We start from the raw sequence: 21,361 nt of genomic DNA, 5'->3' as shown, positions 1-21,361 counted from the left end.
ATGTCTGTACATTGACAGGGGATACTCCTTCCTTCTACTGTTCGGGACAAGTCCAATACAGCATCTCCAGCCACTTAAACAATTAATTGTTACCTATGAATGTGTAACAAAAAGTTTCATTTCATTCTCAAGAAATTTCATACATCCATCACCAGGTCATTTGAAGAAGCGTTTTGTTGTTGTTGTTGTTGTTTTTGAAACAGGCTCTTGCTCTGTCGTCCAGACTGGAATGAAGTGGCATCACTGCTCACTGCAGCCTTGAATTTTTGATTCAAGCAATCTTCCCACCTCAGCCTCCTGAGTAGCTGGAACCAAAGGCTCATGCCACCACACCCAGCTAATTTTTTTTTTTTTTTGAGACATAGTTTCACTCTGTCACCCAGCTTGAGTACAGTGGTGCAGTCTCTGCTCACTGCAACCTCTGCCTTGTGGGTTCATGCAATTTTCCTGCCTCAGCCTCCCCAGTAGCCAGGATTACAGGCGTGCGCCACCACGCCCAGCTTATTTTTGTATCTTCAGTAGAGATGGGGTTTCACCACATTGCCCAGGCTGCTCTCGAACTCCCGGCCTCAAGTGATCCACCCACCTCGGACTCTCAAAGTGTTGGGATTATAGGCGTAAGCCACCGCACCCGGCAACAGAAACGGGTTAAACACAATCCAAGGCGTCCCTGGGTGGGCAGGAACTGATTTTTTAAATTTTTTGTAGAGATAGGTTTTGCTATGTTGCTGGGGCTGGTCTCAAATTCCTGGCTCGGCTGGGCGCGGTGGCTCACACCTGTAATCCCAACACTTTGGGAGGCCGAGGCGGGCGGATCACGAGGTCAGGAGATCGAGACCATCCTGACTAACACAGTGAAACCCCGTCTCTACTAAAAATACAAAAAAAAATACCCGGGCGTGGTGGCAGGCGCCTGTAGTCCCAGCTACTCGGGAGACAGGCAGGAGAATGGCGTCAACCCGGGAGGCGGAGCTTGCAGTGAGCCGAGATCGCGCCATTGCACCTCCAGCCTGGGCAACAGAGTGAAACTGTCTCAAAAAAAAAAAAAAAAAAAAAATAATAATAATTCCTGGGCTCAAGCAATCCCTCCTTGGCCTACCAAAGTGTTGGGATTATAGGCATGAGCCACAGCACCTGGCCAAAAGTATTTTTTTTTTTTTTAATGCCAGAGATGAAATGAGATGGTGTGGAGAAGAGACTTTCAAGTCCCTGGAAGAACACCTAGTTTGCTTGAAAGCCCCTTAATCTAACAAGTTGGACATACCTATTATTTTGTCATTCAATAATTCAACTGGCAATTACATAGTGTGGATATACTGCTGCTGTGTTTATGTGTGTGTGAGAGTGTGTTAGGGAGGGAGGGATACATAGAAGACACTGTTTTCTAAGAACTCATGGTCTAGTAGAAAACAATGAAGAATAACAGAGGTAAAGATAAAGGGCTGTGAAAAGGGATGATTAATTCTGCCTCAGGAAGCCTGGGAAGACTTCACATAAATAGTAACATTTGTTTGTTTTTGAGACACACTCTGCCTTTCTCACTGCAGCCTCCACCTTCCAGGTTCAAGTGATCCTCCCACTTCAGCCTCAGGAGTAGCTGGAACAACAGGAACCACCATGCCAGGCTAATTTTCTGACTTTTTGTAGAGGCAAGGTCTCACTGTGTTGCCCAGGCTGATGGCCAGCTCCTTGAGGCAAGCAATCCTCCCGACTTGGCCTCTCAAAGTGCTGGATTACAGGCGTGAGCCACCACGCCTGCCATAAGTTAAGTGAGTTCCAAGAAGAATATTGCGTGGATGCAGGAGCACATCCTGGATGTAGAGATCTTGGCCATAATATCAAGGGCTATCAGTGATATGGACATCATACATCCTCATAAAGCATGTAAAGGTGTTAGCTTTAAAATCATTCCTAGGTTGTCTGGAATTTTTGACATAAATTCTAAGAATTCCAGAAGCTCCTAAGCTACATGTGAAATCAAAATGAACCTTTTGGAAAAGTCACTATTACCAAAAGGTGAGGTATGTCTAATGATATCTTAAGATCAAAATAAATGACAATTACCCTCACTTGAAGCCAGAAAAGATTAAACAGACTTCCCTTCAGTCAATCATCTTAGTTGTATCTAACCCGGAATATATGGTTTGAGCACCATATCCACTTTATCCTTTGCTAATATTCTGGCAGGTGGAGACAAATGTGGAGTCACTACCACTTTAAGGTAAACATTCTTGGTATTACCTTTATGTGACTTGATTATTACGGGAGTTTGGTAAGATTACATTTTTAGGACGTTTTCAGAATTTGACCTGTATTCTTGAGTTTTAATTATTCTGTAATGTAAATTCTACTAACTTGATTAATAAAACTTATTTATAATCTTCCTTTGAGATTTTTGGATAGTGTCCAATTAATACAAATTCGTTCAACTACAGTGGAAAATACTTAAACTTTTTTTTTTTTTTCTTTGAGACGGAGTCTCGCTCTGTCGCCCAGGCTGGAGTGCAAGTGGCATGATCTCGACTCCCTGTAATCTCCACCTCCCAGGTTCAAGCGATTCTCCTGCCTCAGCCTCCTGAGTACCTGAGATTACAGGTACCGGCCACTACGCCCGGCTAATTTTTGTATTTTTAGTAGACACGGGGGTTTCACCATGTTGGTCAGGCTTGTCTCGAACTCCTGACCTCGTGATCCGCCCGCCTCGGCCTCCCAAAGTGCTGGGATTACAGGCGTGAGCCACCGCGCCCGGCCCAAATACTTAAACTCTTAAGATTTTTGCTGGAGTTTGCAAACTCGTCTTTGTTTCCCCCGTGCCCGAACACTTTAATTAAACAGGCAAATAATTATTTGTTGACTACAGAAGTACCTAGAAGCTTCATTTTCTTCTAAGAATACTGCTGGAAGCAGCAAATCCCAAAGCCCGAATAATCCAGTCTCCAGCCGAGGCAGCGGGAATTTTTAATAGGTGTATAAAATTACTTTTTATACACCTTAATGAAACGCCTAACGGTGTTACAAAAAAAGAAAAAAAAAAACCACACACACACACAACAAAAAACCCAAACCCGAACACAAACTCATAAACCTCGTAAAGATGACTCACGACATTTATATGTTCTATGTACAAAGGCTAAAGAACATTAAGCGAACCCTTGATTTAACACACTTTCCAATTATTAGTAACGTAAAGGAATCACGGTACGTTTTAGGATCTTTAAACAACAAAAGCAAAGCAAAAACAATGTTTTCCTTAAGATATGCAAGCTACCTGCTTCTTCGACCAAAAACAAAAAAATTTCAGGAGAAAAGCAGGCAAACAAAAATCTTACTTGGAAAGCCAAATCTTAAAAAGAAGCCCTATCGGCCCAGCGGCGATAGACGAAAACCTCAATGTCACCCGGTCCCGGGCGGCGACGGCAGGGAGAGTAGCTGCGGCAATCACTGCGCGCGCGGTCCGCTGCGGCGCCTGGCGCTCCGCGGCCGTCCGGGTGGACAGAGCCAGGGGCACAGGGCTGACATCTCAGGGCTAATTCCCTCCTCCAGTGCGTAAATCCAGGCTTAAGCCGCCGCAGGGTGTGAGCCTCCCCTCCCCCACCCGAACGCCGCAGCTGCACGGGGCACGACAGCCTTCGCAGAGGTGCAGCCACACCCCGGCCTAACGCTGCTGCTCCCGCCGCTACTGGAGTGGTGGGGAGGGGTGAGTGGACTCCAGGAATCCTCGGAAGGGCGGGGGCGGAGGCAGGGGGCCCCTCTAGCCGCTACTTCGAAACAGCACTCCTTGTTCTCGATGGTCCCCGCGCGACTGTCTTAGCTCACGACACTTCCGGTTCCTTTTAAAGGCCCCCAAGGCTGTACAACGCGGAGCGTGAGAGGAAGGTATAAAGGGTAGCGAGAGGGCGGGACCGAGGAGGAAAGGGAAAAAAAAAACTAGGGGGATAGGGGTGGGGGGACGCGCGAAGGGCGCGCTCTCGCGTCACGTGACCGGGACGCGCCGTTCTTCCGTCGGCCATTTTAGGTGGTCCGCGGCGGCGCCATTAAAGCGAGGAGGAGGCAAGAGCGGCCGCCGCTGGTGCTTATTCTTTTTTAGTGCAGCGGGAGAGAGCGGGAGTGTGCGCCGCGCGAGAGTGGGAGGCGAAGGGGGCAGGCCAGGGAGAGGCGCAGGAGCCTTTGCAGCCACGCGCGCGCCTTCCCTGTCTTGTGTGCTTCGCGAGGTAGAGCGGGCGCGCGGCAGCGGCGGGGATTACTTTGCTGCTAGTTTCGGTTCGCGGCAGCGGCGGGTGTAGTCTCGGCGGCAGCGGCGGAGACACTAGCACTATGTCGGAGGAGCAGTTCGGCGGGGACGGGGCGGCGGCAGCGGCAACGGCGGCGGTAGGCGGCTCGGCGGGCGAGCAGGAGGGAGCCATGGTGGCGGCGACACAGGGGGCAGCGGCGGCGGCGGGAAGCGGAGCCGGGACCGGGGGCGGAACCGCGTCTGGAGGCACCGAAGGGGGCAGCGCAGAGTCGGAGGGGGCGAAGATTGACGCCAGTAAGAACGAGGAGGATGAAGGGTGAGTAAGGGGCATCCCAGGATAGTCAGGCCCAACTAGTCCCCCTCCCCCTCTGTATTCCCCCGCCATTAGGCCTGGTTCCCGCTCTCAGCCGGTTCTCTGGGCCCCCATGCAGTCTCCTTGCACTGGTCTCCCTTTTTCTATGTTGGGTTCCCCGGACCTTCATTTCCTTCTTCCTTTGCCTGCTTATCGCCCCCCTCCCCCATCACACACGTTTCCACCTTTAGCCGTCACCATGCTGCTCCTCGGCCCGCCCTCCTTTCCTCCCTCGCCATGGGTCTCCTCCCACCGACTTAGCCGCCAGGATTTTTTCCCGCCTGTCGTGGGGTACCTTTTTTCTTTCCATGCTGTCCCCTCTTTTTCCCTTTTTCTAAAGTCTTGGGCATAAAAACACAGACACAAACAGCTTCCCTGTTTGTATTACTAAGGTTTATTTGGTTCTTCTCCACCATCCTGAAACGATGCGATTGTTTATAAGCACATGTTTTGGGGAACGCGTAGGCTGTCCACCTTTGCCTCTCCCTTGTCGGCCTTAGGCCGAATGTTTTCTTGGGATTTTGAATAAGTTTCGCCTAAGGACTTACTCATTTTCTCCACCATACGCTATCGCACAATGGCATACTCATACAGGCCCTACATTTTGACATGCAGACCAAATTGGGTCTGGTGAAATGCTCCGAGTTTCTTGTTGGTACATTGGTTTTGCTCCGCGGGCTCTGGTTAAGTTCCTAGTCGATCGGGCCTGCACTTGACTGGAGCTGTTCCTATCTTCGGCCTAGCATCTACCCTTCCCCCACCCCACTGAGTTATTCTAACCGCGCACCCTTTTCGCGCCCTCAGCTATTGGGTTCCCCAACTGTTAGTACAGATTGTACCTTACTTTTTATGTGCAACCTAATTTTTTACAACCCCCAGCCCCCTTTTTTTCCCGGTGCCCAGGATCCTATTTTGGTGTCTTGATATCTGTTTCCCGCCCACTAAGGGAGGCCTGTAGTCCTCTTAAGAGAAACAAATCCTGTATTGTGCTATGGGATACTTTTTTTTTTCTTTTTGGTGCAAATTTCTTAGTATGAACTTGCTTCCTCCAATTGAAATAACAGTTGTATATACTACCTAAATCTGCATTTAGTGTATTAAAATGCAGCATTTGGGATTGGGAACATAATACGGGAGTTAGCAGGAGGGACTAAATCGGGGTTCTTGGTTGAGTTTTCTTAGCTCCGATTACTGACCGATGATCGTGGGTTCACGCTTCCATTCCTTTTTGTAATGGGGAGGGGTGTGTGTGTGTCTGAATTTTTTTTTTAACTGTAAAGAGAAAGGTGTTGGTGGATATAACAAGATGTCGCTTTAATCCAGTATTAGAAAACACGATTTCCTTTACTGAGAAAGAGCCCAGGATTTGGAGGGAAAGTTGGGAGGGGAGAAGCACTTTGGAATATAGGGTTTATTAAGCCCAGCCTAGGTAGATTCTTGTCAGGCTGTTTGATGATAGTGCTGGTTTTGGGGGAGTGGTGGTGGGAAGGGAAACAAACTTTTAAAAATTAAACAGAACCAACTCGAATTGTATATAGCTTATTTGAGAAAGGAAGATGTTAGATATTTGGAAACTTAAAACCTTTAACATTTTGGTTTTCGTTTGCTGAATTCTGTTCTTTGGACAGAGGCACCAAAATGATTAATTGTATAACTTCCTGTTTGGGGCAGGCTTTCTGTTAGCCCTGATAATTCAAATCGCAAAGCAGCTGTCTTTATAGTTACCTACTGTTGAAGTGTAAATGAATTAAAGTTTTTAACCCTAACAGTGTCAAAAACTAAAACTAGAATTTTGATTGGTTGCTGTACCGGTTGTTAATTCCCTAGCCATTCAAACTCCTCCCCACGACACTCTGAAGCAGCGACGGCACAGCGGGAAGAATGGTAAAACTTTTAAATTTTATTTCTGTATTATAAAGGTTTCAGTAGTCATAATATGTAGAGGCTGTGTATTGGTTAGTTGCCCATTGATCCCCAGGAAATTCTAGACCATAGTACATACAGTAGGTTTGTACCTGGGATATATACCTTTTATAGGCATCATGTGTAATCTTTGGGCAAAATTGATGCCGTTACATGGTATTTGGTCTGTGGTAATGCATGTAGTTGCAGTTTGGCAATTTAAGCTAAACAATTAGTAACGATATTTTTATATCGAGCAAGAAAAAATACTACCGTAATCTTCACATTTGATTTATTTTAAGATGAAAAATATTTTTGTTGGAATTCTAAGTTTAATGGCTAAATATGAAGACTCCTTGATATAAAATATTGTGTTTAAAATGTCATGCATGTTATACTGAAATATTCTGGAGATGTCTGAAGCAGTTCTTTAAGCAGCACTGTGTATTATGGAAAAATGTTTGTCTTTTACCTACCATATTTGTAAATAGACCTTTAATAAGAAGTGTGTGTGTGTGTGTGTGTGTGTGTGTGTACCATTCAAAGGTGGGCTAATGTGGCTTTCCACTACAGCTCTTACCAGATTTTTTATTTTCAGTGTGATTTGGCTGGAATATTAATAACAGTTGGTTGACATGTATTCACAATTGCATGACTTCTCTTTGGAGGCTGGTAGGTTGAGTATTGTTCTTTTTATCCATCCTTTCCCCTCCCCTAAATGTCAGTCTTTCTGCCTTTAGGATTATATTTGAATTTTCAGGGGTTTATACACCACCACTGGAGAGTAGAAGGCCACTAACTTGCAGGCAGTTAACTTATATCTTTACAAGCTACATTCTATTTTAAGAGCCTATTTAGGGTGACATTTAAAGATTTGCTTATCACTGTATTCTCATCCACTGAAATCAGTCCAGCTTTACCTTGGAGAAAAAGCAGATGGGAAACAGGCAAGGGGAAAAGCAAAAAAGAGGAAAAAAAAAGACTGGGGTCACAGTTTCGATGAATGTTATTCCCTGTATTTGGTGAGTGGTGGGCACTAGCAGCTCAATTTCACTGCTAGCTAATAGTGGCAAATTAAGATTAAACTATAAACTATTTGACATTACTCCATTATGTATTTTGAGTCTCATGTAATTGTTTCCAGTGATTTGAAATGACCATAAACTTAAATTTGAAGGTCAGTGTTTTGACTCTTCGAAGTAATTACACTTGACTTGTTACCTAAAACGATGTAATATTACAACTTTTTTGAATAATCTCAGGAAAAATGGAGAAATGTTTATATTCATAGTTAATAAACATTCTAGATAGTAACCAACTGTCATTTACTGAAAATAAAATTTTACCCAGATTTATTTTATTTTTGAGACGGAGTTTCGCTTTTGTTGCCCAGGCTGGAGTGCAGTGGTGTGATCTTGGCTCACCGCAACCTCCACCTCCCAGGTTCAAGCAATTCTCCTGCCTCAGCCTCCAAAGTAGTTGGGATTACAGGCATATTCCACCACGCCCGGCTAATTTTGTATTTTTAGTAGAGACAGGGTTTCTTCATGTTGGTCAGGCTGGTCTCGAACTCCCGACCTCAGGTGATCCGCCTGCCTCGGCCTCCCCAAGTGCTGTAATTACAGGTGTGAGCCACTGCGCCCGGCCTACCCATGTTGATTTTAAAATTACACTTAAAAATAATGTTCTCATTTTTAAGGGATCTAATATTTGACTTTTCTTAACTGTCCAATTATGCAGCCCTATCCTGTTCCAGACGTTAAGGCTTTCTTTTTGAATGAAAAACTTTCAGACTTTTTTTTTCTTTTTTTTTTTTTGGTGTTTGCACTTGCCACCGTATCTGTCCCTTCCTCTTTCTCCCATTTTGAGGGATATTATAAGGGCAACAGTTTTATAGTCTCAATATTGAGGGTAAGACTGGTTAATAGATACAGTATCCAAATTGAATTTATTAAACACAGTTCTGTATGCATTTCCTTCTACAAATCTGAGAATAAAGTGATTACAGTTTCATCCTAAAATACTTTAAAAATCAGTTGGTTTTAGAAATAAGTTTTTTTCCTTTTGCATGTAAGAATGGACAGCTATTTTTAGGAAGGCATGCCTGTTACACCTCTAGTGGATGTTTCTACAGTTTACTATGGGACTTTAGAATAAGTAATTATTTCCATAGTATGCCCCCCTGAGTTCACTTTGATTTACTCTTTCCCACATTAACATCCGTAGTTTTTACTTATAAGCATTGGAATTTCTCATTTTACTTTGTGGTGTGGACCCATTCTGCTCTCTGCAGTGCTGCAGTTCATTTGGGGTAGGTACTTTAAAATTACTTAGTGTCTGGCAAAATATACATGCCATGTAGCAAGCTCTCTGAGGGCAGAGTTTTTAAAATGTAAAAATCAATGGAAACTACAATGTTGTGTTAACTTTGAGATAGTTTTACAAGGTAGGTACATAGACTTTCCTGCATTGGATGGGGTAGGAGGCAAAAAAGTCCCCCCATTCACTTAGCCAAAGTCCAGCAATACTTCTTTAATAACAGGACAGTAGATATTGTCCTGTTAATGGTTAGTGTATAATGAGCCCAAGTGTGATTCTTCCCATTTGGGAATTCTGTGAATCCTGCTGTAGGTTGTCGCCTGTCTGATTATAAAAGACTAGGCTCATGTTTTTGCTTTAAATGTTTGAGATTATGGTCTTATACCTTAGTGCTTCTGGGGCAATCTGAACATTGTTTGCTTTGTAAAATAATTTCTTTTAGAGTAGTCTCATGCCAAATTTACTGGCCTTTGATTCAGTACAGTTGGGTTTACTGTATGTAGTAAAGTTGAGACCCTGAGTAGATTGGTCTCAGTGTTAGCATTCTTGGGAGCCTTTGACAAATTTCCCGAGTTAAAAATTCCAGAAATTGATGTCACCAGATCTTTAGATGAACATTTAAGGGAAGAGTATTAAATACTTTTCATTGTAAATTTTCGTCTATTATGAAAGATACTAAAAATAATCTCGTTTTTTAAGTTTGGAATTGGGAGAATGTCATTGAAGTTTTTCAGTGCTTGTTTTTGAGATACACATACTTTGCCTTAAATCTGGGGTTTTTTCCCTTAAGCCATGTGACCCCCTTCTACAAACTCAGTGTATGTTTTTAATATTTCCTGGGTACTCTGCCATCGTCCTAATACATAATATTAGGGTAAGGCTGCCCTAATACGAGAACATTTTGAGTATACTATTGAGTATACATTTGAGTATACATATTGAGTATACTGTTTTGGTGTATTTATGGCCAACATGAAGGATGTGATTAGTTTTAGCCTTCAAGTCATAATATATGCCATGCTTGAAAGCATTTAAAAAGGAATAGAGTAATTTTTTTTCCATTCCACTTGGAAGCTGTGTACCTCAAGTGTGTGCACATTTACAAATGGAGTGAAACATAACTTATGTTAGTCCAAGCTTGATTTGACTTCAGTTCTGCTTGAACGTTTTAGTAGATAGGGCACTGAACTGGATGCTGAAAGCGTGGGATCTCTTTCTGTTGCTTCACTTCCAACAGTGTGGTTTCAGGTAATACAACATGTTTGTTACTTGGTTTGCTGATCTGTGTTGGAAACAATGCTCACCACAGGAAGATTGACTACATAGCCTGCTTTCATAGCTTGTGTGTATTTATCCAGTGCCCTAATAGTTGATACTGCCAGTGATTTACTCCTGTGGAGTAAAGGTAAGCATGTTTTAGTTTCTGGAGTATTATATTGTACGTTGGAGCTAGGTATTTAAGAATATTTGGGGGTGGGGAGGGAAGACTCCAATTTACTGGTGGTGCTTGGCCAGTAATCAAGGTGACAGTTTAAGTATTGGGTCTTGCACTGTAAACTCCTGCTTATCTAGACATCAGACTACCACAGAGCCCACACAGCCAGGAAGTCTGTCTCCCCATTTAGTCTTATGAGCAAGATAGATGAAGCCATGAGAAAATATACTCAAAAAGCAACCAACAGACAATGTCATGGAATGAATCTCCTACAGATTTTTCCTTACACTTTTGAAAAGTAACATGATTTTAAAACATTGGAAAATTCATCAAGGTACAAATCATTTTCTGACTTCAGCATTGATACCTAAATTGATTTCCAGTACACAGTTTTATAGAATTGTGAATATGTAGTAATCTCAGTTAACCAGAACCTTAACCTTCAGGTTAAGGAAAATACTTATTCCTTAACCTCTAGGTAAATGGGAGTTTACCTTACAAAGCTGATTGAGAGCTTATTTAAAACGTAAACATACAAGATGTCATTGCTTCCTTGTAGTGAAGTGAAAAGGAGGTATTGGATTAAGCATTTAAAGTTAATTAAAGTAGTGGCTCTTGCCTGTAATCAGTGGCTACTCAGAAGTCTTGAGGTATGAGGATCATTTCATGCCAGGATTTCTAGACCAGCTAGGCAACATAATATGACCCCTGTTTCTTTAAAAAAAAAAAAAAAAAAAAAAAGGCTAGTGTATTGGGGGGTGTGTTTGTAGTTGTAGTTCCATCTACTCAGGAGGCAGAGGCAGGAGAATGTGTTGAGCCCAGGAAGGAGCTCAGGGCTGCAGGAAGCTATGATGGAGCCACTGCATTTTGATAGTGAGACCTGGTCTCTTAAAGTGTTTTATTTTTAGGCCAGGCGTAGTGGCTCACACCTGTAATCTCAGCACTTTGGGAGGCCAAGATGGGTGGATCACCTAAGGTCAGGAATTGGAGACCAGTCTGGCCAACATGGCGAAACCCCAGCTCTACTAAAAATACAAAAATTAGCCAGGTGTGGTTACACACACCTGTAGTCACTCAGGAGGCTGAGGCGGGAGAACCACTTGAACCCTGGAGGCGGAGGTTGCAGTGAGACAAGGTTGCACCACTGCATTCCAGCTTGGGCAACAGCAAGACTCCGTCTCAAAAAAAGAAAAAAAAAAGTTTATTTAAAAAACTGTCATGTTGGCCGGGCGCGGTGGCTTATGCCTGTCATCCCAGCACTTTGGGAGGCCGACGCAAGCGAATCACCTGAGGTTAGGAGTTCGAGACCAACCTGGCCAACATGTTGAAACCCTGTCTCTACTAAAAATACAGAAATTAGCGGGGCATGATGGTGAGCATCTGTAGTCCCATCTAGTTGGGAGGCTGAGGCAGGAGAAGAGCTTGAACCCGGAAGCAGAGGTTGCAGTGAGCCAAGATCGCGCCACTGCACTCCAGCCTGGGCAACAAAGCGAGACTCCGTCCCCCTCCCAAAAAAACTGTCATGTTTCATTTATTAGATGTTTATTTTTTCAACTTCGCTTTTTAGTAGTCGTTTAGTTAGGTTCATTCTAAAGTGTGAAGTAATGAGATTTAATACAGAGAAGTCTCTGAAAATGTTTGGTCCATTGTATATTAGTCTTGAATAAATGGAATTCTTTTTCACACTTACCTTGAAAATGTCATCTGTAGAAAGTTGGGGGAGAGGAATACCTATGCTTTAATGATGGGGAAATAATACCAAAATTTATATTTTTATTGACTAAAGTGTTTTTTGGGGAAGATTTGTTATTGGCTAACCTTAATGTCTCATTAGTTTTAAATAGTTAAAAAACGTGGGCTGGGTGCGGTGGCTCACGCTTGTAATATAGCACTTTGGGAGGCTGAGGTGGGCAGATTGAACCCAGGAGTTCCAGACCAGCCTGGGCAACATGATGAGATCCTGTCTCTACAAAAAAAAAAAAAAAAAAAATTAGCTGGGCCTCGTGGTGTGCACCCATAGTCTCAGCTACCCAGGAGCTTGAGATGGGAAGATTGCTTGAACTTGGGAGGCAGAGGTTGAAGTGAGCCAGGATCACACCATTGCACCACAGCCTGGCAATAGAGCGAGACTCTGTCTCCAAAAAGTGGTTTTCATGAATTTTATACCAGATCAGATCTAAAAAGGCTGGTTAGTATTTGAACTCGATGAAAGCTTGTCAAGCTCTCTCCCAAGGTAGTTTTCATACAACTTGTAAAATACCCTAATGTGTGATATTATCTAGTTGCATTGTAACCTCCTCCCTTCCCCTTAGGTAACTAGTGACTTAGCTTTAGTTTGTCATTTTAGGATTTTAGAAGAATAATTATGATGGATAAAATACTGGAAAAATTCAGTAAGGATTTAATGGTGTGCTTGAGTAACATTACTTTAAAAGATGACAGTGATTGGTCATTTATGTTTTATACCTGAAATGTATATCAGGTTGACATTCTGTTGCATTTTTTAAACTGTCAGAACTTGTTATAAAGCCACGTATGTAAGATCATAAGTTGTTAGGAAGTGTTTAAAAGTTAAAGGATTGGCTGGGTGTGGTGGCTCATGCCTGTAATCCTAGCACTTTGGGAGGCTGATCGCTATGTCCAGGAGTTCCGTGACTAGCCTGGGTAACAGAGCAAGATCTTGTCTCTAAAAAAGTAAAAATAATACGAAGTTATAGAACATAGAAAAAGAATACTATTCCAAAATTGGGAGTGAGTATAATGGCTAACTTTTTACCTTGAATAAGGTGTTTGACAATAAAGACTTATTAGGGGAGGTATCTTGGAATAAAATACTTAATATTGACTGGGAATGTTAAAAACCTAGTGACCTAAATAGTCCAGAGAATAAGTTTATTGATGGGGAAAAGCCGGGATTATTAAATCGGAACATTTTCCACCAGCCAGGATTGCTCCATGTGTATTTCCTTTTATGTTTTAAATTATTCTTTACTGAAATTACTGGCATAAATGTAGGGTAGACCAAGTCATCAAGGTGATTTTGGAAGCTACATTTAAAGGGTCTTAGTTGAAATACCACCTAGTTTTTAGTTTATATATTTTTTTACATGGACTATTTAAAAATTTCTGGGTTATTTCAAGTTGGCAGCATTGAAAATATTAGAATATGTTTATATAAAACTCATTGTGGCCTTTTCCTTTTAATGTTGGAAAGTTTATAAAGCCTATGCGGTTTTAAAAAATTAAGCCATTGAGTAAATAGTTTGCTTTATTAAATTATGTTTAGATAGTGTTTATAGTGCTTTATCCCTTCAAAATAGTAACTTCTATCAATCATTTAGGATGTGTGTCAGACTATTCTGTGTCCTTTAAGTGTGTTAACTAGTTTTAACCCTCTGCAAATATCTGAGGTATGCTCTTTTTACAGATGGGAAAACAATCTTGGACTTTAATATTTTTTCCTAATGTTACACAGTTAGAGGCAGGGGGCCAGGTGGAGTGTTCATGTTTGGAATTCCAGCACTTTGGGAGGCTGAGGTGGGCAGCTTGAGCCCAGGAGTTGGAAGACTAGCCTGGGCGACATAGTAAAACCTGATCTTTGCAAAAAAATGCAAAAATATTAGCCGGGTGTGGTGGTGGGCGCCTGTAGTCCGAGCTACTGGTGAGGCTGAGGTGGGAGGACCAACTGAGCCCAGGAGGTCAAGGCTGCAGTGAGCTGTCATGGAGCCACTGCACTCCAGCCTGGGAGACAGAGTGAGACCCTGTCTTAAAAAAAGGCAGCGGTAGGGTTTAAACCCCGGCATTTTGTCTTTATTGCCTCTAAACTTAACTTGCTTTGAAAGACGTTAAAATGTCCCACAAAGCAGCCTAAATTCCTGAATGATACTGCATATCACTTGGATAGTCATCTATGCTGAGTTGTATAACTTTATGCTTGTCATTTAATTTTACAATTTGGTGTAAGCCAACGTGAAAGCAAGGAGACTTCTATTGTGGAGTAGGTGTTTTAAACTGAATACCATATTCAGCCTTGGGGTGCTGAATATTTAGTTCACAGCTAGGATTAAGATATTCAACTATGTTAATAAAATACAGTAGATGAAGTCCTGCATTTTAATTGGGATTGATTCACTTAGAACTAAGGATCAAAGTTTAAACTTATTGCAGCGTTAGGGGCCATCTTTGTTGCTAGTTGAACAAGTCTTGGTCGTTTTTAACATGGCTCCTTAGGGTATTTTCTGAAGTTCTGTCTACTTCATTGGAAAGTGTTTGCACTACGCAGGAGTGACAGCAGTATGAAATGCTTTGTATTCAAGGCAGCAGAGGTAATCTGGACAGACAGTACATGTGCTTTCAAAGCAAGATACAGTCATACAAAATATATAGATAATTTAGCCGGGCATGGTGGCTCGCGGCTGTAATTTGGGAGGCCGAGGCAGGTGGATCACAAGGTCAGGAGTTCGAGACCAGCCTGACCAATATGGTGAAACCCCGTCTCTACTAAAAGTGCAAAAAAAAATTAGCCTGGTATGGTGGCATGCACCTGTAATCCCAGCTACTCAGGAGGCTGAGGAAGGAGAATTGCTTGAACCCGGGAGGTGGAGGTTGCAGTGAGCCTAGATCATGCCATTGCACTCCAGCCTGGGCGACAGAGTGAGACTCTGTTTAAAAAGGAAAAAATAGGTATTTGTAAATGTGTGTATATATATATATATATATATATATATATATATACACACACACACACATATATATAAAATCATTACCTTATGCCATCAGTTTGAGGGAGAGCATGTATGCCAACATTGTAGAGACTAAGTGCCCATTTATCCATAATTAAGATAAGCAGACTTTTCCCCACTGTACTATAAAGTTAGAGTTTGGGGCTGGGTATGGTAGCTTCTGCCTGTAATCCCAGCACTTTGGGAGGCTGGAGCGGGCGGATCACTTGAGGCCAGGAGTTCAAGACCAGCCTGGCCAACGAGGGGAAACCCCGTCTCTACTAAAAATGCAAAAATCAAGTCAGGCGTGGTGGTGCAGCCTGTAATCCCTCCCACGGAGGCCGAGGAATGAGAATCACTTGAACTGGGAGGCAGAGGTTGCAGTGAGCTGAGATTGTGCCACTGCACTCCAGCTCCAGCTTGGGCGACAGAGTGAGACTGTCTCAAAAACAAACTAACCAACCAAAAACAGAAAAAGATGGAATGGAATTAATATGTTCCATTTAGTAAAGATGGAATAGAATTGGTCCAGTTTGTGTTCATTGTAGCATATTCACCTGTTTGTTCAGCAACCATTTTTTTTTTTAAAGCCTAAGCATACCCTGAGAATAACAACCTTTTTTGATTAGAACAGAAGAAAAAGCCAGAGTGTTCTTGGGCTGCCAAAATATTAATACGTTTGTCTCAAAGACGAGCCACTTAGGTGCTTGCTTAGAGACTTCTACTTTACACAGAATTTGAAAAGTTTGACAGCTGGCTACTTACTCTGCAAAACGGAAGGGAGACTTTTTAGAACAGCAACTGGTGATGTGGCAGAAATGAAAAGTAGAACTTGTGAAGAAATGAGATGGACTTGGTGTATTAATAGCTAATTTTAGAAGACCCTGTGGATATTCTAAATCAGCATAATAGTGATGTCTGAGCCATAGTGTTAAATTACGATTACTGTATTTGAAGTATAAGAAGGCAGAAAAGTGTGATGCTGTTAGAAAAAAATCTCATTTCAAATGATTGAAGGTTAAAAACAATTGGGGAAAGATTAGAGAGGGCAGGCGGTGCTTTAAGGGAGGTGGAATAATACCTGGCTCCTTATTCTCCAAAAGTGCTGGATAGCTGAAGTTTTTAATATTGTGGATAATTGATATTTGATTATTAGTTTAGGAGGGATAGCATCTTCAGTGAACCCTTGTAGCTCTAAGGTAGGCATATTAAACAACTACCATACTAAAGGTGGGAGTACGTTTGGAGAGCACTTTGCTGGGCCAGCTGATGATATGCTTAGGTGATATTTAAGAAAATCTGCTTCTTGTCTGAAAAACATTTGGGGCTTCAGAATAATACCACATACCTCATTCTTGGTGTTTTAATTTATTTCTTTGTAATTGTTTTCTGTTTCTTAATAATTTCAAATTAAGGGTATTTTCCCAATATAAACATTGCTTTTTGGTTAAATAAAATCAAAACTAGTTCTGTCTCCATATCTGAATAGACCAGACAGAGAATTTTCTTGCCTTTCAACAGCTTAAAAAATGTTTTTGTTAGAACTGTTGTGTTCAGGCTGAAATACTTTCAAAGTTTGTTAGTTATTATTGAGAAATTTCTGTAATAATCATGGAAAGGGTAATTTAATAGTTAAATCTCAACTTAATTGAAGTTATTTCTGTTGTGGAACTTGTCATGGACATCTTAGCAAGAGGTCATTGCTTTATAGTCAGTTCTCTTTCTCATTAAAAATACAGTGTACTCACCTTTACAGGGTGAATGTTGGTAAATAACTTCTGTCTGTGAAGGAAGTATTCTGGACCTGTAAGTTAAAAATAAGGTGTTTATAGCAAATTATGTAAATAAAGATTGTATATTAGAAGGTACACACTATTCAAATTAAAGAAAATGTATATTGAGAAAATAACTCAAATTTCTTCCATGAAATTGGCAAGAAGTAAACATTTCAAATACACAAAACATTATGGATATTTTTGTTCATTTGATTATAAAATGCCAAAGTTGTTTTATAAATGCTACTTCAAGCCTGGAAACTTTGAGGAAGTCCTGAACATTAAGCATATAAATGGCCCAGCTCTAGAATACATGTAAGTTGAAAAGCTAACCTGAAGTGGGAAGCGCAGTATATACCTAAGACTTACTCTGCACTGAAAGTTTGCTTTGTCACTAGAAGTTAAACAAGACTGTGGTAGGATAGTAAGATCAGTAACACCTCAGTTAATCAGGTATCTTGGAGGAAGTGAAGAAAGACCCTAATTCAAGGGACAATTAATTGGCCTTTTATTCCAAGAATGGGCCTTAGTGGCAGTATCTTAAAAGCCCACAAGATGGAGATGTTTCCTAATGAAAGGCCTTTAATTTCTTTATAGAGCTGAGTTAGTGTCACATTCCAGTCCCCACCCATGACCCTTCCCCAGTTAAAAAGAAGAGAAAATGTTGAGCAAGTCTGATTTGATTCCCATGGTGACATTTTTAGCCATTACGTAACAAATTCTGACAGTTTACCCTTAAAATTAAAAACCTCCAGTCCTGTCTTTCTAAAGGGTAGAAAGAAGGTTAGGTATAGGGTAGCTTTTTATTTATTTATTTATTTATTTATTTATTTATTTATTTATTTATTTATTTATTTATTTTGTACAAAGGGAGCATATGTAAAGCTGCCAGATCTGAACTTTCTGGTGTTTTGCTGTAATGTTAGTAAGATTTCGCCTTAAAATATTTTATTTTGAGTATATACCTTTGGTCTTAGAGTGTCTTGGTGGATTTCCGCTTACCACCCATCACTTTCTGCATTTTAAAGGCTTAAATACTTTATTGCTGGTTAACTGAGGTTCTACTGTAAACCAATCATCTAAGTTAATTAGTGGATTGTACTTCAATGGATAATTTTCACTAAATTGTTTATATTGCACATTACTTTTGTCTTAAGAACTCTTAGCACATCAAAAAAATTGGCTCACAACTTAATTGTGAGATGTAGAATTTTCAATTTTATGTGCTAAGAGTTTTGTTAATGAGAGAACTGTTAAAATAGAAAAGGAGCTTCAGCATAGACACCAATGCTGGTTGCTGAGATCAGTGGGGAACTGCATAGCATTTTAACAAGTTTAATGAACATTTGGAAGAGAAATTTGAAGCTAAGATTCTGGTTTTTTTGCTGTTAACTTTTTAACCTAAGGAAAACTTTTATGTACAGTATTTTTACTTTGGGTGTACGTTTATCTTTTAGCAAGTTGAAAGACTTAATTTGCTGCTTGCTCACTATTTTGTAATTATTTGGGAGCAGCAGTAATAAGCCAGCTTTTTGGAATAGGATGTTCCTGATGTGTGGTTATGTAGGAAGAATGATGTTTTAATATACTGCCCAGTAAACTGGTGCAGTTTGGAAAAGGTGTGTTATTGATGTGGATAATATTTAAGGCAATTTTTTTTAAGCATTTTAATACTGCTTTTTGTCTTTACAGGAAAATGTTTATAGGAGGCCTTAGCTGGGACACTACAAAGAAAGATCTGAAGGACTACTTTTCCAAATTTGGTGAAGTTGTAGACTGCACTCTGAAGTTAGATCCTATCACAGGGCGATCAAGGGGTTTTGGCTTTGTGCTATTTAAAGAATCGGAGAGTGTAGATAAGGTAGTGTGTTACGTGTTCTGATCAGTTAATAATATAAAATATTAACATATGGATAGTTTGATACAATGAGTTTGCCTATTTGTGGTTCCCCCTTTTGATAGTATAGGAAGGAAGAATAGTTCTTGCCCCAATACGTTTTATGAAGATAGAGGTAGGTTCAGGAATTATTTCCTGAATAATTTGTGTTCTAGGCTCTGCTAAATTTTGAAATTAACTTTAAAGATACTATAGACATAAAGATGCCTAGTTAAAAGGATGTGTTTTAGCAGTTCACAGAAGTCCATATTTTGAAATTTTGTTAGGCAAGCAGCTTTTAACTGAATCATTATTTTGATCCTGGGCTAAAGGGAAGTAGCAGTCATGTTTGTATATATTGAAGTTAAAAGGTAATGGTTATCTAGTAATTGGTGAAATTTGTGTATGTCCTACCATTCTTACCTTTAGATTTAAACAGTATATGTTAGTTGATGTTACATCACCACCATGACTTGACAGTTTAATCTTGAGCAAGTCAACATATGCTTGGCATTATCTGTATTTATAGTTATTTTTAAGTAAGTTAATATTCTCTGAACTTCAGTTAAGATATATATTTTTTAAATGAAAACTTCAATTTCCTTAGGTCATGGATCAAAAAGAACATAAATTGAATGGGAAGGTGATTGATCCTAAAAGGGCCAAAGCCATGAAAACAAAAGAGCCGGTTAAAAAAATTTTTGTTGGTGGCCTTTCTCCAGATACACCTGAAGAGAAAATAAGGGAGTACTTTGGTGGTTTTGGTGAGGTATGTTATAAATGTTTTGACCCAGTTTATGTCAAAATTAGTGTGAATGTGATTGTCCCATTATGGACTCAGTCACTTGGCTTTTCAAAGCTGTTAGGGTAGATTATGTGATTTGTTTTGGAATAAGGATATTGTAAATACTTTATTAGCAGGTCTTTGAAGGTTGGATGATGTGTTTTTCTCATTGAGCACCTACTCTATGCAGAGTATTGCTGGGGTAGAGTATACAAAGATGAAATAGACAAACATTCTTAAATACAGACAATTAAGAGGAAGAAATCTAGATTAGAAGGAGACTTTTGTTGAAAATAGGAAAGGAATTAAGAATAGGGTGTAGTGCCTTATCAGTTGAAATGCATGTGTAAGTGCAAATTTAATGAGACTGATAATTACAGACTCATTAGTGAGGCTGGACGAGATGGCTCATGCCTGTAGTAATCCCAGCACTTGGGAGGCCGAAGTGGGTGGATTACTGGAGACCAGGAGTTGAAGACCATCCTGGACAACATAGTGGGACCCCGTCTCAATTAAAAGTAAAACAAACTTAGACTCATTAGTGAAATAGATAATAGAGGTTTCTTTTATGAATTAATGAAAGTTGAGAAATTTGTGGCCTTGGGCTCCAGATACATCCCACAGACATTTATTGCTTGATTCAAACAATACGTGCTTTTTTAGTGTTGAGGATTTGAGATATTGCCCACAAAACTCAGTATCTAGCTTTTTAAAAAATATTTGCAAGAGCACGCAACATGGGAACTGACACTGCCCTCCCGTACGGCAGCATCTCTCAAACTGAGTAGTAGCTTCCATCTTGGTTTGGGCATATGCTCTCCAGTTTTTAGTAGTCCTCACCACCCTACTTCCTGTTTTCTCTCAAATACATTTTTATTCTGTTTTTCTTAGATTTGACTGTTTTCTTCTTCTTCTTTGTGGGCATTTGAATTTGTGACCCTTGAGTTAGGTAGTAAATGTCAGTGCGTGGTAAAGCTTATTTTTGTAAATAGTTGTGAAGACCTTAGATGGAATGGGTGTTCTAATTTGAAGAATTCCTTAAAAGGATTAGAATAAATAGGGAGAAACAGGAGACTAGAACTTCAGTGCCAAATACATGTTTTCTTTGTGTGTTTTCCCCCCTCTAAACTTGTGTTTCTTTTAAGGTCAGTAAAATGCATGTTAGCATATTAAAATTTGTTTTTTAATACCAGGTGGAATCCATAGAGCTCCCCATGGACAACAAGACCAATAAGAGGCGTGGATTCTGCTTTATTACCTTTAAGGAAGAAGAACCAGTGAAGAAGATAATGGAAAAGAAATACCACAATGTTGGTCTTAGTAAAGTAAGTTAAGCATCCATTTACTTGTAGAGAAAACTAGCTGTTGTAAAGAGCTTAACCATTTATCTTTCTCTGTAAAGGCTTAAGTTCTTTGCATGCTTTAAAAACTTCTCATTGGTTACTTATCGTTGACCAACTTTTTGTGGGGAGCAGGATGGACACATTTGTTAGTGTTTTTGTCTAGGCGTTCACAAAAATAGTTTTTAGAACTTGACAAGTAAAATGAAGTAACATCACTAGCAAGTACTCATAAGTGATTACTCTTAAGTACTAAATATTGGTTTAATTAATAAACTGACTTTGAGGAAAGTTTCAAGTTAGCCTACTCTATTTAAACATGTTGGCTATTCTGGTTATTAGAAACTTATTTAGCAGCTTTTATTTTCTTGAGTCAGTTTAATAATGTAATTTTTCTCTTTTAGTGTGAAATAAAAGTAGCCATGTCGAAGGAGCAATACCAGCAACAGCAACAGTGGGGATCTAGAGGAGGATTTGCAGGAAGAGCTCGTGGAAGAGGTGGTGGTAAGCTAGAGCCTAAGTTTACTCTATCTTAAGCTTTTCTGCTTTTTAATTATCCTGAAGTAAAGATCTTTGCTGATCTTCTGACTTTAGTGAACCTATTAATGTGCTGCAGGCCCCAGTCA

At 40.5% G+C, this 21,361-nt stretch overlaps 1 protein-coding gene across 4 annotated transcripts in view; it reads left to right on the top strand.

Moving 5' to 3' along the window:
* The first annotated feature begins 1,167 nt into the window (after window positions 1–1,167).
* Window positions 1,168–21,361, top strand: part of HNRNPD (heterogeneous nuclear ribonucleoprotein D) — a 22,884-nt gene continuing 2,690 nt past the window's right edge. Inside the window, exons 1-7 of one of the 4 annotated variants that reach the window (XM_031010074.3) lie at window positions 1,168–4,547; window positions 6,411–6,467; window positions 18,428–18,596; window positions 19,219–19,380; window positions 20,589–20,720; window positions 21,140–21,239; window positions 21,352–21,361. The exon at window positions 21,352–21,361 is cut by the window's right edge and continues 137 nt beyond it. In XM_031010074.3, coding sequence (XP_030865934.1) covers window positions 4,315–4,547; window positions 6,411–6,467; window positions 18,428–18,596; window positions 19,219–19,380; window positions 20,589–20,720; window positions 21,140–21,239; window positions 21,352–21,361 — 863 coding nt within the window. In that variant the 5' untranslated portion in view covers window positions 1,168–4,314. The remainder of the gene's footprint in view (window positions 4,548–6,410; window positions 6,468–18,427; window positions 18,597–19,218; window positions 19,381–20,588; window positions 20,721–21,139; window positions 21,240–21,351) is intronic. The other 3 variants (XM_031010075.3, XM_031010076.3, XM_063705366.1) reach the window with 3 other exon arrangements.

The sequence above is a fragment of the Gorilla gorilla genome, chromosome 3 (assembly GCF_029281585.2).
Source record: "Gorilla gorilla gorilla isolate KB3781 chromosome 3, NHGRI_mGorGor1-v2.1_pri, whole genome shotgun sequence".
In the NCBI taxonomy this organism is placed as follows: Eukaryota; Metazoa; Chordata; class Mammalia; order Primates; family Hominidae; genus Gorilla; species Gorilla gorilla.
Note: the sequence above shows the minus strand (reverse complement) of the source record. Positions and strands in the feature narration are given on the sequence as shown.